Source organism: Sinocyclocheilus rhinocerous, unplaced genomic scaffold (assembly GCF_001515625.1).
Source record: "Sinocyclocheilus rhinocerous isolate Xijiao unplaced genomic scaffold, SAMN03320098_v1.1 scaffold5207, whole genome shotgun sequence".
Classification (NCBI taxonomy): Eukaryota; Metazoa; Chordata; class Actinopteri; order Cypriniformes; family Cyprinidae; genus Sinocyclocheilus; species Sinocyclocheilus rhinocerous.
Genome location: NW_015666721.1, coordinates 34617 through 50043, shown reverse-complemented (window position 1 = coordinate 50043; position 15427 = coordinate 34617). Strand labels below are relative to the sequence as shown.

At 43.9% G+C, this 15427-nt stretch overlaps 1 protein-coding gene across 2 annotated transcripts in view; it reads right to left on the bottom strand.

Annotated features, from left to right (window-relative positions):
• Positions 1-1075: 1075 nt before the first annotated feature.
• The window catches only part of LOC107733053 (kinesin heavy chain-like), a 29684-nt gene continuing 15332 nt past the window's right edge, over positions 1076-15427 (bottom strand). For both annotated transcript variants that reach the window (XM_016544555.1, XM_016544556.1), the window contains 13 exons: positions 10826-10943; positions 10196-10254; positions 9900-10006; positions 9706-9807; positions 9508-9568; positions 6519-6590; positions 6330-6434; positions 5252-5468; positions 3980-4127; positions 3843-3907; positions 1870-1897; positions 1599-1686; positions 1076-1508 (listed from right to left, as the gene is read on the bottom strand). In XM_016544555.1, the coding sequence (XP_016400041.1) occupies positions 1608-1686; positions 1870-1897; positions 3843-3907; positions 3980-4127; positions 5252-5468; positions 6330-6434; positions 6519-6590; positions 9508-9568; positions 9706-9807; positions 9900-10006; positions 10196-10254; positions 10826-10943 (1161 nt within the window). In that variant the 3' untranslated portion in view covers positions 1076-1508; positions 1599-1607. The remainder of the gene's footprint in view (positions 1509-1598; positions 1687-1869; positions 1898-3842; positions 3908-3979; positions 4128-5251; positions 5469-6329; positions 6435-6518; positions 6591-9507; positions 9569-9705; positions 9808-9899; positions 10007-10195; positions 10255-10825; positions 10944-15427) is intronic.

Genomic DNA, 15427 nt, shown 5'->3' with positions numbered 1-15427 from the left:
GTGTGTGATGCGCCATGATGTTCGAATCTTGTAGTGTGTGCATGTTTAAGATTTGAGGGAAGATAATCTGCAAAGATTCTCCTCATGTGTGTGCTGCAACCAGATTTCATAATCGGTTAGGATTTTAAAACTCCTTTAGTGTGAGCCCGGCTTAACTTCGTACAACAGGCCTCCTGAAGACCTGTACGTAACAGTCTACATTATGTCTGAAATGGTATAATGAATTCTTGTTACATTATTGCCTAATTATTTCATATGGTAACCTTATTTATTCAAAATGTGAGCATTTGCAGTTAAAGAGCATTTGCATTTAAATGATCAGTTCATTCATGTTGAACAAGAACATTTTGTCAACCAGTATGTCTGCAGGCTCCTTGATATATTGTGGCATCAAGATAAAGTCGCCCAAGTCAATAATTTCAAAGAGACAAGTTTAACACGCACACACAAAGAATCACAGTCTTCTTCGAATTACATTTATTTCTCGGATTGGCTTCCAGCAAACTAGCACACTGTACATGTATCACATACAACAACCTTCAATAAAGATATCTCGAGTAAATCAGCTGACCTATTGCACAAATGCTCTTCATCTGTTTGTGAAGTGAGATTTTCTCTTCTAGTGGTGACGTCTGAATTAGGGAAGAAGTGTGAGAAGCGAACATTTCAGTGCTAACTAAATGTATAATTAAACCTTCATCATAATAGAGTTTATACGGCCACAGTCATTCATTGTCTTGCTAAATATACAAGTGAAGCGTATCTGTCTAAAGACATCCTGAAGAAGTGGAAAGAATGGAGTCACACATTCATCCGGCGGAGCTTACAGGATCCTGCAGGGAAAGATCACACGGCTCTTCATTCTGTCATCCCGACTGGCTGATCAGGATTTTGTGAGAGAAATCAGAGCTGTGATTGGTCAGAGCCTTTGGCAGAATAATGGAAGCATTTGGGGCGTTTTAGAACCGCAGCATCTGTGGATCTCAGCAATTTTTCATCCCAATTATTTTTGATGCGAAAACGAATACAATCCAAATCAAATATTATTGAAAATGTTTTTGTTTTTTTTCACAATTGGAGGTAGTCAGTACTTGAATATAATATGTATCAAAATCTACATGATGACACACACACTGTTATATGTGAATCTAGGAGTGTGTATTTGCGCATACACATTCACAATAGTTAACTGTCTTTAAGGCTCAGCAAGACTAAAGGGAAGTTATTTGTAGTTCTCTCCTGTATTATAATGCAAGCAATACAGATGTGTGTATTCAAATATCTACTGTACGTGAGGGTTCATTTACAACCTATGAGCGGTTTTCTTACTAAACAGACAAACATGCAACAGTGAGATACATGAGACGGGATACATAATATGACTCTGCATGAACGATATATCCCATACAATATAAGACGCTACAGAGCCAAGAAGTCTAGGAGTGAAAGTTCTGGAGCTCTACGAAGATGGCGAGGGCTGGATGGCTGCATGCAGACAACTGGAATATCTGGAAAAGCGGGACAAAATAAGAATCTGCAGAGCGCACTGATGAAAACAGTAGTTTCTTAGCTCTTTATATGCATATGTGCTGGCTTACATTAAACGATTAACTGGCTGCAGTCTCCTGTTGCATGATGTAGATTCGTGAAGCATCGTCCACCATGCTGCCACAGTGAACATCGCTCCTGAAACACAGAAGCAGTGAGAGTAAACGTACTCGACGCAGTTAAATGCACGTAAACGCAAGATGATGGAAACTTAAATTTCACAATTATAATTTTAAAAAAAATAGACTTCAACCAACAAATTGCAATTGAGTCTAAAATCAGTCAATACACATCGTCACAATATATATCAAGTTCACTTACCTGTTATCATTAATATCTGTACTGTTTCCTGAAAAGCATAAAGGAAGAGAATGAAAGGTTACTACTGCTACAAGCAAACACATACACCGTATCCTCCTGATTTTTTAACGCACGAGTGGGTGTGGCCATTTGAAACATAAATCTGTGAGGTTTTCGTGTCATCCACTTCAGGTTATTTTAGCTATACACAAAAACAGTCTGCTCTATGCTGTTTTATATTTTCAAACTGGTATTTGTTATCATATTATTTATTTGTCGCACAAATACAGAGTTCTGGCATGAAACTCTAGATGGCGCAGTCCGATAGGCCTAACTCAATCTGACCTAATGACATCATTATCACATGGCACAGCTGATTGGTTCTCTTCTGTATCGGTAGCCAATGAGCTCGCTGCTCAACATTCAAATATATGACTAGTGCTTGCCGTAGCAGTTGCAGCTTGCTTCAGAACAGCGAAATCAACATCTAAGATAAGTGAATGCTCTTCTAATCCATATCGCTGTGTGTATTGCGTGGTCTGCCTAATTGAATTAAAAAATGAGCAACCATAATCAAGTTTAAACTAGGTGTCATGTTAGCAGTTTGCACTGTATGCAGGAGCGAATATTAAGCATATTAGCAGCAGCATTTAGCATCTGTGTTTATACAGCCGGAGAAAAACGCAGTTTAGAGCATATGTAATCGCTCCGAGGACACGATAGTAACGGACATGAAACAGGTTAAATGAAATAAGCATTCTTGTGTATGCATTTCAACGGGGGTTCGCCATATACATCGGCGATTATCCCAGTGTTCACGTTCGTTATTTCTAAGGTCGATGTTTTCATTGTGATGAGTGTGTGCTTGAGTTAAACCGGTCGGCGTGGTAGCCCAGGCTCACATAGTCATAGGCCACTAGCGTTAAACCGATCGGCGTGGTAGCCCAGGCACACATAGATAGTAATACATGCGGTTCACATGGCTCTTCGGAGCAGCAGCAGTACGCAAGTATGTCTTGGCGATAGATCTGTTTGTTGGGGAGTGTTTGTTCTTGTCTTGGCTTGAATGGTCCCTTCTATGTCTCCTGCTTTGTGGGAGGTTTATTTCATGTATGTTATATTTGCAGCAGCAGTATTTCTTACATGCTCACAGCAGCATGTTGTGGATGTATTGGTAGTAGCAAGTCTCGGTACTTGCTCTGCCGCAGCAGCGTAGCAGATCTATTCCGCCAAGACCAAATACATTAACACTGTCCTGTACATTACCTTGCCATTCCCTCCGAGAGTTGTCATGACAGAAATAGTTTTATCATTTACTACACTTTGTTTTCTTCCAGTTATTTACCTATAGTGGCTACTGAATAGGAAGTCTCACACTTTCATAGACAATAGCTTACTTTGGCGTCGAAAAAATAAAATGGTTAAGAAAAACTGGTTCTGGGATTGAAATAATGGCTCTGCATCAGCTCTTTAAACCTGCTGCTCCTGAACGTCAGAGGCCCAAAGACAAGGTATGTCTATACCAAAAAAAGATTTTACTATGACAAGATCCCTGGGTAAACTGACACAGAACAAAACTAGATCACTCCTACTATAAGTTCCTCATTTCTGGTCCTGAGAGCCACTGTCCTGCAGAAATGAGGTCCAGTGTGTTTCAAAAATTTTTAAAACAAGAAATTACTGCTATTAATGTTGAAGGTTGAAGTATAGGGGTAAAATGGTTTTATTTCCAACTACCAAATTGATATGTATTCAAGTTATCAATAAACATCTAAACTTTGTTATATCAAAGACACTTGTGAACTGGATTGAATTAAATAGTTAAACTAGGTGACAATCATAAATACTGAATGCATCATGATTGTTTGTGGGCTGCTCATGTAGTAACGTGATCAGTTACATCACTGATGCTCACAGATCCCCTGGCCAAGTACCAGCAACATGTGTAGTGGACAAATGGTTTTAGTGCAGTCAAAGCACACACACACACTTACCGTTCTCCACGTCGAGCGGACAGGAGCTCAGTATGTCTGAGGATCTCACAGTGCTGTATCCGACACTGAAATAAACAAACAGCAGGTGAGAGGAGGAGACAGCAGACAGGAGCTGGACAGGGAGGACAGACACTCACGTGTTGGTTTTCTGAAGCGCAGCTTTCTCCTCTTGCTGGAAGAGAGTGTTGCTGTAGGATGTGGCAGGTTTACTCGCGCGCGTGGAGGTGTAGGAGAAGCTGCTGGGAGACGTGGCTGCAACATGGTGTCCGGGTCTCACTGGCTTAGCTGTCAGCGGTCACACACAAAACACAACCAAAAATAGTATTTATATAATCTCTGTTGTCTGCTACTTCCTCACGGAGTTTTTGTTCTCTTCCACTGTTCAGCGGTGGCTTAACTCTTTCCCTGCCATTGACGAGTTATCTCGTCTTTTAGAAGACAACGCTTCCCCGCCAAAGACAAGTTTTTACGTCTTTCCGTGTTTTCATTGTTATACACTCGGGGGTGCTATTACGCATCTTCTGAACGAGTACAAAACCTCCCGAACAAAAACACACGTGAACAGGACGGAGAAACGAGCGATCTCTTATGTAAACAGATGCATATGAAAAATAATGCGATCATCAGCAATAGACAGCATATAAATGAAAACTGCATAATGTTACAGAGTAAAATGTTGATCCAGGAAGTATGTCTGTGCAAGCCTTGGCGGTGTTGATGGAAGCGATTTACTGGATTTATGCTTTGATAATCATACTGAATATTACCCAGATGTAGTTTTTGATAAAAATCCTTTTTGCTCAAAATTATGCATTTTTTATGAAACCTACCTATATTCAAGTGTTGATAAAAAAAAGAATGCTTTAAGCTGGAATAAAACAGATTTTTTTTGTTTAAAAGTAGAGGCTCTGATCTTTATTTCAGTGTATTGCATATTCAAATATTCATATAGCTAAATATACTGGAGGCCATCAAATTTGAGTGAAAATCGCTGGCAGTGGCTGGCAACTTTTTTCCAAAAATGCTGGCGGGGAAAGAGTTAAAAGACAATTAATATTCAGTAAACTGTATTGATTTACCTGTACTTGAAATATCACTGAATAATTCAATTTCTACTGTAAAGCAGCTCTAATTAAAATTTAAAAAAATTAAAGTAATTATAACTGAATTTATTTCTTAATTGAAGAAGTTTGCGAAATTGATGTTTTCCTCTTCATTACCGTAAAGCGTTTTTGGAGCAATATGTATTGTATAAAATGCCATAAAAATAAACGTGACTGGAATGACTGAATTGGTATTATTATATATTAATGTATAGCGCTTGCATATAAGTTATAACGTTTCTCTCGTAGCTGTTATTGTAGGGTTCGACACAAACAGAAAATGCACTCTTCACTGAATCGCAGTACCGATCTGAGCGGCGTTGGATCGTCGTGGAGGATAGCGCAGGCGCATGGCGTCACGGATGCGCTCCACCTCCTGCTGGTAGCGCCGGCGGTCATGCATGGCGCCCTGTTTAGCGTCCTTCAGTGCTGCCTCCAGCGCCCGAACCCGCTCAGCCGTAGAACGAAGACGCTTCTCCAGCTTCGGAAGCTCACACCGCAGATCTGCATTATCACGTACCAGCTGCGCAAACATTTGCAGAGCAGGCCATTAGTAACTAAAATGATCATCAATTACAAATAAAGGGATACAATATTATGAAATGCAATTGCTTATACTCTGTTCCTGCTCAAAACCAAAAACATCAGTGTCAATCATACTAAGACTGATGCTATCCATATGTTTCCATATGCGCTAATGATGTGCTTTTTTTAAATTGTTGGTCTATATATCAATGCTGTGTCTTTTGCTCACTCTTACATGATGGGAAAGAAGGAAAGCACACATTAAGAACTTGACGTGTTAAATCTGTGATAGATTGAAGCTCATCTATGCATGCCTGTTCCAGTCGCCATTTAGCATAATTTGATGAGCTCTATCTGCATGTGTTGATCAAAGTTTGTGTGAATAAAAGCCTAAATTAAATCTGTTCATCATATAAAGAGATTGTGTCTCTTCAAAAGACTTACGGATTACTTTCACAATGTCTTTAAGAGCCAACAACAAATTTGATTGCATGGACTTCCAATGGCTGGACAAAAATGATAACAGAATATTAAAATTTGTGTTCAAATAATGAACAAAAGTGGATTTGGAATGACATGAAGGTGAATAAATCATGGCAGAAATTTCATTTCTAAATGTGAACGAAATTTCTGTCATGATATTTTTATTTTTTTTAAGAACACTGGAGCAAGATAAAGAATAAAAGACTGGAAATACCAAACAATGCCTGAATCTCATCTGGAAAGGCTAAGCTGTTTGTATTTTATATAAATACTTTGCTCAACAGAAAAAAGTTACATCCATTCTGTCACATTTAATTAACAATTTAAGACTGAGTTGAGACAGAAAATGTACTCCGCACAGAATACACATTCTCACCTGTTTATGGACCTTTGTAAGCTGATCCAGGTTGTTCTCAAGAAAGGAAATCTTCTGTTTCTGGGTGTTAGACCCCCCACTATCATCAGGTCCAATTTCTGTACTCTGTGTGAGGAGAACAAGTCAGAAAGACACACAGCAGCCGAATATTTGTGAAGCCAGATCTCCGTGTTCACATGTGGAACTCACTTTTTTAACCCGCGTCGTGAGGTCTTGAACGAACAGCTTGCGCAGGTTGTGGAGGATCTGGAGTTCACGGGCCTAAGACAGAGAGAGAAGCAGCTCCATAAGACCTCAAACGAGAGTATGAGAGTCAAAAACCTGTTTTGGTTATTACTAACATGCAGTATTAGCAGTGAAATTCTTAATTTTCAGGACATGGCCCTATTGATGATTCACGATCATAAATGAAAACATGTGCTTAGGTGTGAAACATTCAAGCCTGCAGGAGAGTGTAATGTGTGTAATCAAGTTATTCTGTTATTATGAACATGTGTTTCCTCCTGTATGTAAGGAGGCCTGCAGGACAGTAATCACGTTATTCTACTATTATGATAATGTTTCCTGTGTGACTTAACAGATTCTCTGCAGAGTTTCTCAGCTTCATTGTCTCCGATAATAAAGTCTATATTCTGGCATCAAAACCTCAAGGCTTCGAGAGTGATTTCTCACAGAAGCGGCAGGAGCCACCACAACATTTATAAGGTCACGCTATGCTGTAAGAGACTTTCTGCTCTTTGAACATTCATTGAAACATCAGGCCATGAACAAACTTGTCAGAAATTCTACAGCATTTTGTCAAAGTAAATATTTTGTGGCGTAACCTATTCAATCTAGATCTGCAGCTGATTGCATAAACCGCTTAGACTAGACTTAAAAAGTTAGTCATCTAATTTTTTCTCTTTAAGACTGGTCATAATTTCTTAAAGTCAGTTATAAAAAGGGAGAATGGTCTCATTTGAATTCAAAAGGTAAGTCTGATTACCTCTTGGCTAACAACTAGTTGGTCAAACTAGTTCTTAAGACACAGTCTTTACACAGTGGCTATGTTTATGCAACTGGCCCCTGGTCTCACTATTACTGTGTACATTTTCTCAAGTATTCTGGTATTTGCTGTGGTATGTGGTCACGAAAATGTATCATTTGCATGTGTTTTTAAGCATTGCTGTTTAAAAACAAGTGATTATAAAACAGATAGTGCCGGTCCTTGATTCTGATTGGCTGAGCTACGTTCGAAGCTGTTGTAAATTACAAACGCAATGTGTAAAAAGACAGTATAAGTCATTATAATTTGTAATTATGTCCCCACTGGATGCAACAAATGCCTCGTTTATAATGGGTTTTAATGTTTTTGAATCAATGCTCCGGCCTGACAGGGCATCACAGGATGGTGAGGGGCGTAACATTTCTGTCACACTCTTGAGGTATTCGGCCAATCACAACGCACTGGATAGCTGGCCAATCAGAGCACACCTCGCTTTTTAGACCGATGAGCTTTGTAAAAATCGACGTGTTTCAAAAAGGCGGGGCATAGAGGAGAAACAATAATGTACAGTATGTGGAAAATAATGTGTTTTTTTAACCTTAAACCGCATAAACACATTTCATTACACCAAATAATGTTCTTTTTAGCAACATCATATGACCCTTTTAATATCATTACACGTTATTTGCTGTTTTATTTTGTGAAACCTTACTATGTATATGGAATAACCGTTTTATAAAAGCAATAAGCCCCATGAAGCCGTGGTTTACAGTGAATTTATAACAGCTAAGGGGGTTTTAGACGTATTTTAGGCGTATTGCTTTATTTTAAGCCGTTGAAACGCAATCAGCAATGAAAAGAAAACTCATTTGGCTATATGTGCGCGCACATGAAGACAGTGCTCATAGAGCGCGGGAGGATTGAACAGAGTTATTTTTGCCAATTTATAGGCCTTCAACAGTTAAATTCACACACTTGTATGTGACAAAATGCCGTCTTTGCAAGTATCCTCGTAAACACAGTAATTTAGCAAACAGATGAGAAAAAAAACATGTGTAACAGTATGTTGGTTCCGGGCAGCTCTTAAAGTGACCGCAGTCATTCATGTTAATCAAACAACAAAAGAGAGAAAATCTCTCACTTCTCTTGACTAAATCACTTTTGTAACTTTTATAAGAAGAAATATATATTTAATTCACACCGTGAATGCAATGTATGATCATGTCCTGTGTGTCTGAAATTTGTGATAATCACATATATAAAGTTTCAATAATCGTTCTAATTCTATGATCTTAGGAAGTCTTAAATCGAGTTATTTCATCTTTCAGTTTGGATTATGTAATGCCATTTCTTGTTTTCTGTTACAACTAAATCCTGTGGTTAAACACTGTTTTAACAGATTTATGAAACTGGCCTCGCTTTCAGGTTTTCACTGAATAGAAAATGCTACTTGTTCCTGTCACTGTCTTAAATCAAACATCTTTTCAAAAACAGCAGGTCAACAGTTCACTTATTTTATGTTGATTTATAAATGCCTAATCAGAAAAGTATTATGTTGATAAATAGATATATGTGACCCTGGACCACAAAACCGATTTTTCATTTTTTTTCGATTTTTATTTTATGCCAAAAATCATTAGGATATTAAGTAAAGATCATGTTCCATGAAGATATTTTGTAAATTTCCTACCGTAAATATATCAAAACTTATTTTTTGATTAGTAATATGCATTGCTAAGAACTTCATTTGAACAACTTTAAAGATGATTTTCTCAATATTTAGATTTTTTTGCACCCTCAGATTCCAGATTTTCAAATAGTTGTATCTCAGCCAAATATTGTCATATCCTAACAAACTATACATCAATGGAAAGCTTATTTATTCAGCTATCAGCTGATGTATAAATCTAAATTTCGAAAAATTGACCCTTATGACTGGTTTTGTGCTCCAGGGTCACATATTATTAGCACCAAAGCTCTACTTCATAGACTCGTCTGTTATGCAGAATCACATATTTTGTGGGTTGTGTGAATGCTGCGAGATGTTAATATTGGAGCTTAAATAAATATATGCTGCTTATACATATAACATCCGACAGAGACGTGTTTCAAATAAGCACTCTGAAATGATATCATCACATGGTGCAGAGATTCACTGACGAATAAGAGGAGGAGTGCGTATGAGAAACGTACAACAGTCTCCTCCAGGCGCTTGAGATCCTGTTTGGACTGCTCGTTTCTCTCCTGCTGAAACCTGATGAGAAACCATTGTTAACACACACTACACACATTCATTACACACTATAGCCTCTCTTTACACTCATGACACCGTCATGCAAACGGCTGATTTACTATCTCCGTGTATTTATGCAGTAGTGGAAGAAAACGTACGACAGCTGCTCCAGGCAGGCGCTTTTGGTGTTGTCCTGCCGTTTGAGGTTACTGAGACTGGACCGCACGTGAGCCAGCTCCAGCTCCAGAGCCTGATTCTTACTGCAAGACAGGTGGTGACAGCATTAGCGCCTCAGTTACCACATCCAATGATCATGCTAGGCTTTCACGCTCATCTACACAGGAGGACTGACTCTGTAAGCTCGTCGATGAGTCGCTGCTTCTCGTTGATTTCATCCCGCAGGTGGCTGAGCTGCGTCTGACGGGACTCCGCGTGGAGAGATGGACGACTAGCGGCCTTCTACACAAACACACACAAATAAACACCTGCACTGACTCGTGTCACAATAACCGTGTCATATTTGACCTATCCCATGACCCCATCATGTACACCATCTCTCTTGTCATAATGTATGCATGCATGTGTTTCTTACACTAGTCACAGGACTGTTTATGTATTAAATACTAGATCCATGTTTGTTCTACTTACTTTCCCATCAGCCTCTCTGTCTGCCTTCTCTCCTCCATCCACTTCTGCCACTTGACTCTCTGATATAAACACATATACACAATCATTAATATAGCAGTACAGTGTAGAGCAGCAGTCCAGAAGTGAGCTCAACCTCAATCTGAAATCTTACGTTCTCACTTCATTTGACAGTCTAGAGGGGTTTTGGGGAATTTGAATGTCCAATATAGCAAACCTGTAAGACCAATCATTTAGAAAAGATACAGCATGCTAAGTCTGCACAGATCTTCAGACAGTTCTGAGTTTGAATATAGCTTGAAATTGGTGCAATTATTAATTTAGAAGAAGTCTTAAAGGTGCAGTATGTAAATAAAATAAAAAGGTACATAACAACACCTACAAACTCTCAAGAACCAAAATGCATCTAAACTGTGGCTCTTTGGAAGTTTGGTCTGTTTGAAAATCCACTACAGGAAAAAATCCTGAGGAACCTAAGTCAGAACAGCCTCGCATAAAACGAGTTAGAGTTGAAAAAATGTCATAATAATCATTATCATTTTAAAAGAATAATATTTAATACGTCTTATGATCAGGCTTTATATCACTCCTGTCCTCTCTATAAGGTGTGTAACTCTGTTTTTTGTGTCTTACCTGAGTTCTGCAGCATGAAGAATTCTTCACTGAGAGCATCATAATTATCCTCCAGCTGTCGCTTTTTTTGCTCCACGTTCTGCATGTATTCTGTGAGAGAGCGAATCTTTGCCTCGTGCTGCTCAGACACACACAGACACAAAGAATACGCAGCATCACTCCACCTGTAGATCTGGGCCACGTGAACCACACGTCATGCACTAGCTCACTAGCATCAGACAGATTCATGATGAAGCTACTATCACTATTAAGAATGTTTTAAAATAGATGTAAAATGATGTGGACAGAGACGTATTTGCACTAAACCCAAAACAACAGCAATCTTATAATTAGTTCAATGTGTTAAAATAATCATAACTAGCAAATGATGAGAGACCTAAAAGAAAGTGAGCTAAACGGTCCAGTGCTTAGCAGAAGTTCCCTTTCAGTCGGTCACTCTTGACGTCACGTCGGTGATGACCGACGAATTGGGATCTCGCCAGAGAGACCAATCCACTTCGAGTGTAACTAAACGAGCCACGTCGGATGACCGACGAATTGGGATCTCGCTTAGAGAGACCAATCCACTTCGAGTTTAACTAAACGAGCCAATGGACATTGGCATGCGGATTTCGCATCTGACTGTCACACCCCGCAGCGCGGGTATAAAAGGCAGCAGGTGCATCGCATTAATTCATCCTTTCGCTTCGGGTGCATCACTACTGGTCTCCTGTTCCTCGAGTGATTGCAGAACGAGTGCGGGCATTACGGCACAGTAGCGGTGGTCACGGTCTCACGGGAAAAGATCGTCTTCGTGCAGACAGCTACACCAGGAGTGTGCAGTGGCCAGCTCCCCTGCGTGCTTCAGCACAAAAGAGCAATCTCTAAAAGAGCAACACGGGTGATCGCGTCTTTTTAAAGATGTCTTATCACCTGTGCGTTTCTGGATGTGGTCGTTACCTGGCGCCTCAGGACGGTCACGATCGCTGCCTCACGTGTCTGGGTGTTGAGCATGCGGAGGAAGCCTTCGTGGATGGTGCATGTTCTCTTTGTGGGGACATGACCATCTCGGAGTTGCATAAAAGACTCCGTTACGTCAAATGTGGCGGGGTCCCTCTGCCTCTGCCGCGATTCAGCGGTCGTCCCGGCAACCGGGGCAGCGCTGCATCCGGTGGAGTCAGAGGTGATTTGAGGATCACGGTGACGGCTTCCCCAGAGGGAGTTCGTCACCCCTCAAGCACTCCGCAGCCGGTGGAGTTTCCAAGGGAGCGTGCTGGGCCCTCTGCAAGACAGAGCACACCACCCGTATCCCTCGGTGCTCCTTCTGACGACCAGATGTCGATCGCTGCATCGGAGGGCGAGCTCTCTCTCTCCGGGGATGACAACCCGGCGGCGTTGCCCCCTTCGGGTGCGGTAGCGTTGTCCGAGCCAGACCCAGAGATGACGGCTATGCTTTCCCAGGCCGTCGAGAATGTCGGACTCGTGTGGAATCCTCCACCGCACCCCGATCCTTCAAGGCTGGATGAATGGTTTCTAGGTGGGGGTCGCGCTGGTTCTCAGCGCCCCCCTCCGGTGCCATTCTTCCCGGAGGTGTATGAGGAGCTCACAAGATCGTGGAAGGCACCTTTTACTGCCCGGAACAAATCTTGTAGCTCCTCCTCCCTCACCACCCTCGATGGTGGGGCCGCTTTGGGGTACACGGGCATTCCCTCGGTGGAGCGGTCTGTGGCCATGCAACTATGTCCAACAGCCGCTACCACTCTGCGGGGTGACCCGTGTCTCCCCTCATGGGCCTGTAAGTATTCGTCAGGTCTAACTGGCTTCTGCCCTCTACGCCATGGCGTTACTGCAGGTCCATCAGGCCAAAGCCCTGAGTGGTCACGACCTTGTGGTTCTAAATGAACTGCGTGCTGCGACGGACCTCGCGCTTCGAGCGACGAAGGTAACCGCACAGTCTCTGGGTTGTGCAATGTCCACGCTAGTGGTCCAGGAGCGCTATCTCTGGCTGTGTCTGGCTGCCATGAAGGAGCATGACAAGGTACAGCACCTGAATGCTCCCGTGTCACAGACCGGCGTTTTCCCTCCTGCGCTGTCGAGAGCTTTGCCCAGCAGTTCTCGGCGGCACAGAAGCAGACTGAGGTGATCAAACACATCATGCGCCGGAGGAAACCTGCTGTTTCCACCCAGGCCGCAGCCCCTCAGCCTGCTCGTCGCCGTGAGTGCCCCCCTGCGGCCGCCCCCGCTGCCACGCAGCAACCTTCCACCATGCAACGTCATGAAGCCGGTCGCAGGCAGGACACCCAGCCCGTCCAGGCACCCGCCAAACCTGTGCAAGAGGCCCTGAGAGGAGGAGGAGGGCTGGGTGGAGAATCTTTTGTTTCATTCTGTTTTTGTACCCAAAACTTCAATAAAAGAGCAGTTTCCTCGGTCTCTGGTTCTCAAGAGGAGGAGAGTGGTGAACCGTGCATCACGGGATCACTTCCCTCCTCTCTCGCCAGCGGGCAGCAGTGGGTTTCCCAAGAGCACCCCTCCTGCCCATTCGTGGAACCAGGTAAGGGCTGTAGCACTCGAGTCCCCGCTTCATGTCATCACACGCCAGGCTGTCACAAGCCAGGCTGTCACAAGCCTCAAGCTTCTCCCACACGAGGAGGAATCAGGTGAGTGTTACACTTCACACCCAGACTCTGCCCTCTGCCATCACAGGCCAGGCCGTCACAGGCCCCGGGCTGGGTCCCTGTGTTCCACCACGCTACCTCACCGCGGCATACGTCTGTGGTTCCGTTGGTTCCACTGGAACGGTCTCTCGGAGCCTGGTTAGTGCTTCCCAGTCTATCTCGGTAGCTCTTGCGGACCATCAGACTCGGCTATGCGATTCAGTTCACCCGGTGACCCCCCAAGTTCAGAGGCATCCGGTTCACATCAGTAAAGGCTGTCGATGCCCCTGTCTTGCATGCAGAAATCGCAGTCCTGCTGGTGAAGGACGCGATAGAGCCGGTCCCTCCAGCCGATATGAGGTCGGGGTTTTACAGCCCTTACTTCATTGTGCCCAAGAAAAGCGGTGGGTTACGACCGATCTTGGATCTGCGAGTTTTGAACTGTGCACTTCACAAGCTGCCGTTCAAGATGTTGACGCAGAAACGCATTTGAGTGCATCCGTCCCCAAGATTGGTTTGCAGCAATCGACCTGAAGGATGCATACTTTCTTGTCTCGAACCTCCCATGGCACAGGCCATTCCTGCGGTTCGCGTTCGAGGGTCAGGCATATCAGTACAAGGTCCTGCCCTTCGGGCTGTCCCTGTCTCCTCGCGTCTTCACTAAAGTCGTGGAGGCAGCCCTTGTTCATTTGAGAGAACGGGGAGTGCGCATCCTCAACTATCTCGACGACTGGCTCATACTCGCACAGTCTCGTGATCAGTTGTGTGCACACAGGGACCTGGTGCTCAGACATCTCAGCCAGTTGGGTCTTCGGGTCAACTGGGAAAAGAGCAAACTCGTGCCAACACAGAGGATCTCTTTTCTCGGCATGGAGCTGGATTCGGTCAGCCAGACAGCACGCCTCACCCAGGAACGTGCTCAGTCGGTGCTGAACTGCCTCAAGTCTTTATCAGGCAGGACGGCGGTCCCACGGAAATTCTTTCAGAGGCTCCTGGGGCATATGGCTGCAGCTGCGGCGGTAGCTCCGCTCTGTCTGCTCCATATGAGACCACTTCAGCACTGGTTCCATGGCCGAGTCCAGAGGTGGGCGTGGCGACGCGGTACTCACCGGGTTCAGATTACACCGGCCTGCCGCAGAACCTTCAGCCCGTGGTCAGATCCCTCGTTCCTTCGGGCAGGAGTGCCCGTGGAACAGGTATCCAGGCATGCTGTGGTATTCACGGATGCCTCGGCCACCGGCTGGGGGGCCATGTACAACGGGCACGCAGTGTCAGGGGTTTGGACAGGTCCCCAACTGCATTGGCATATCAACTGCCTCGAGTTGCTGGCAGTACGCCTTGTCCTGAGCCGCCTCAGAGGGCGCCTTCGGGGCAGGGACGTTCTGGTCCGCAAGGACAACACTGCAACTGTTGCGTATATCAACCGGCAAGGTGATTTACGCTCCCGTCGCAACTCGCCCGCCACCTCCTCCTTTGGAGTCAGAAGCATCTGAGGTCCCTTCGTGCCATCCACATCCCAGGAGTGTTCAACCGGGCAGCCGAAGAGCTGTCTCGAGCAGCACTTCCAGGGGAGTGGAGAATCCCCCTCCAGGCGGTTCAGCTGATCTGGAGATGGTTCGGAGTTGCTCAGGTAGACCTGTTTGCATCTCCAGAAGCCACCCACTGCCAGTGGTTCTACTCCCTAACCGAGGCAACGCTCGGCACAGATGCACTGGCATCTGTTAAATCCTCCTAGGCCTCTCTCCCTACCCTCTTGGGATTTGGTATTGGTGCTAAGTGCCCTACAAGCTGCCCCCTTCGAGCCTTTGCAGTCAGTCGAGTTGAAGTTTCTTTCTATGAAAACCCTACTCCTGACTGCATTGGCCTCGATCAAGAGGGTGGGGGACCTGCAGGCATTTTCGGTCAACGAATCGTGCCTTGAGTTTGGGCCGGCTGATTCCAGTGCAACACTGAGACCCCGGCCCGGCTA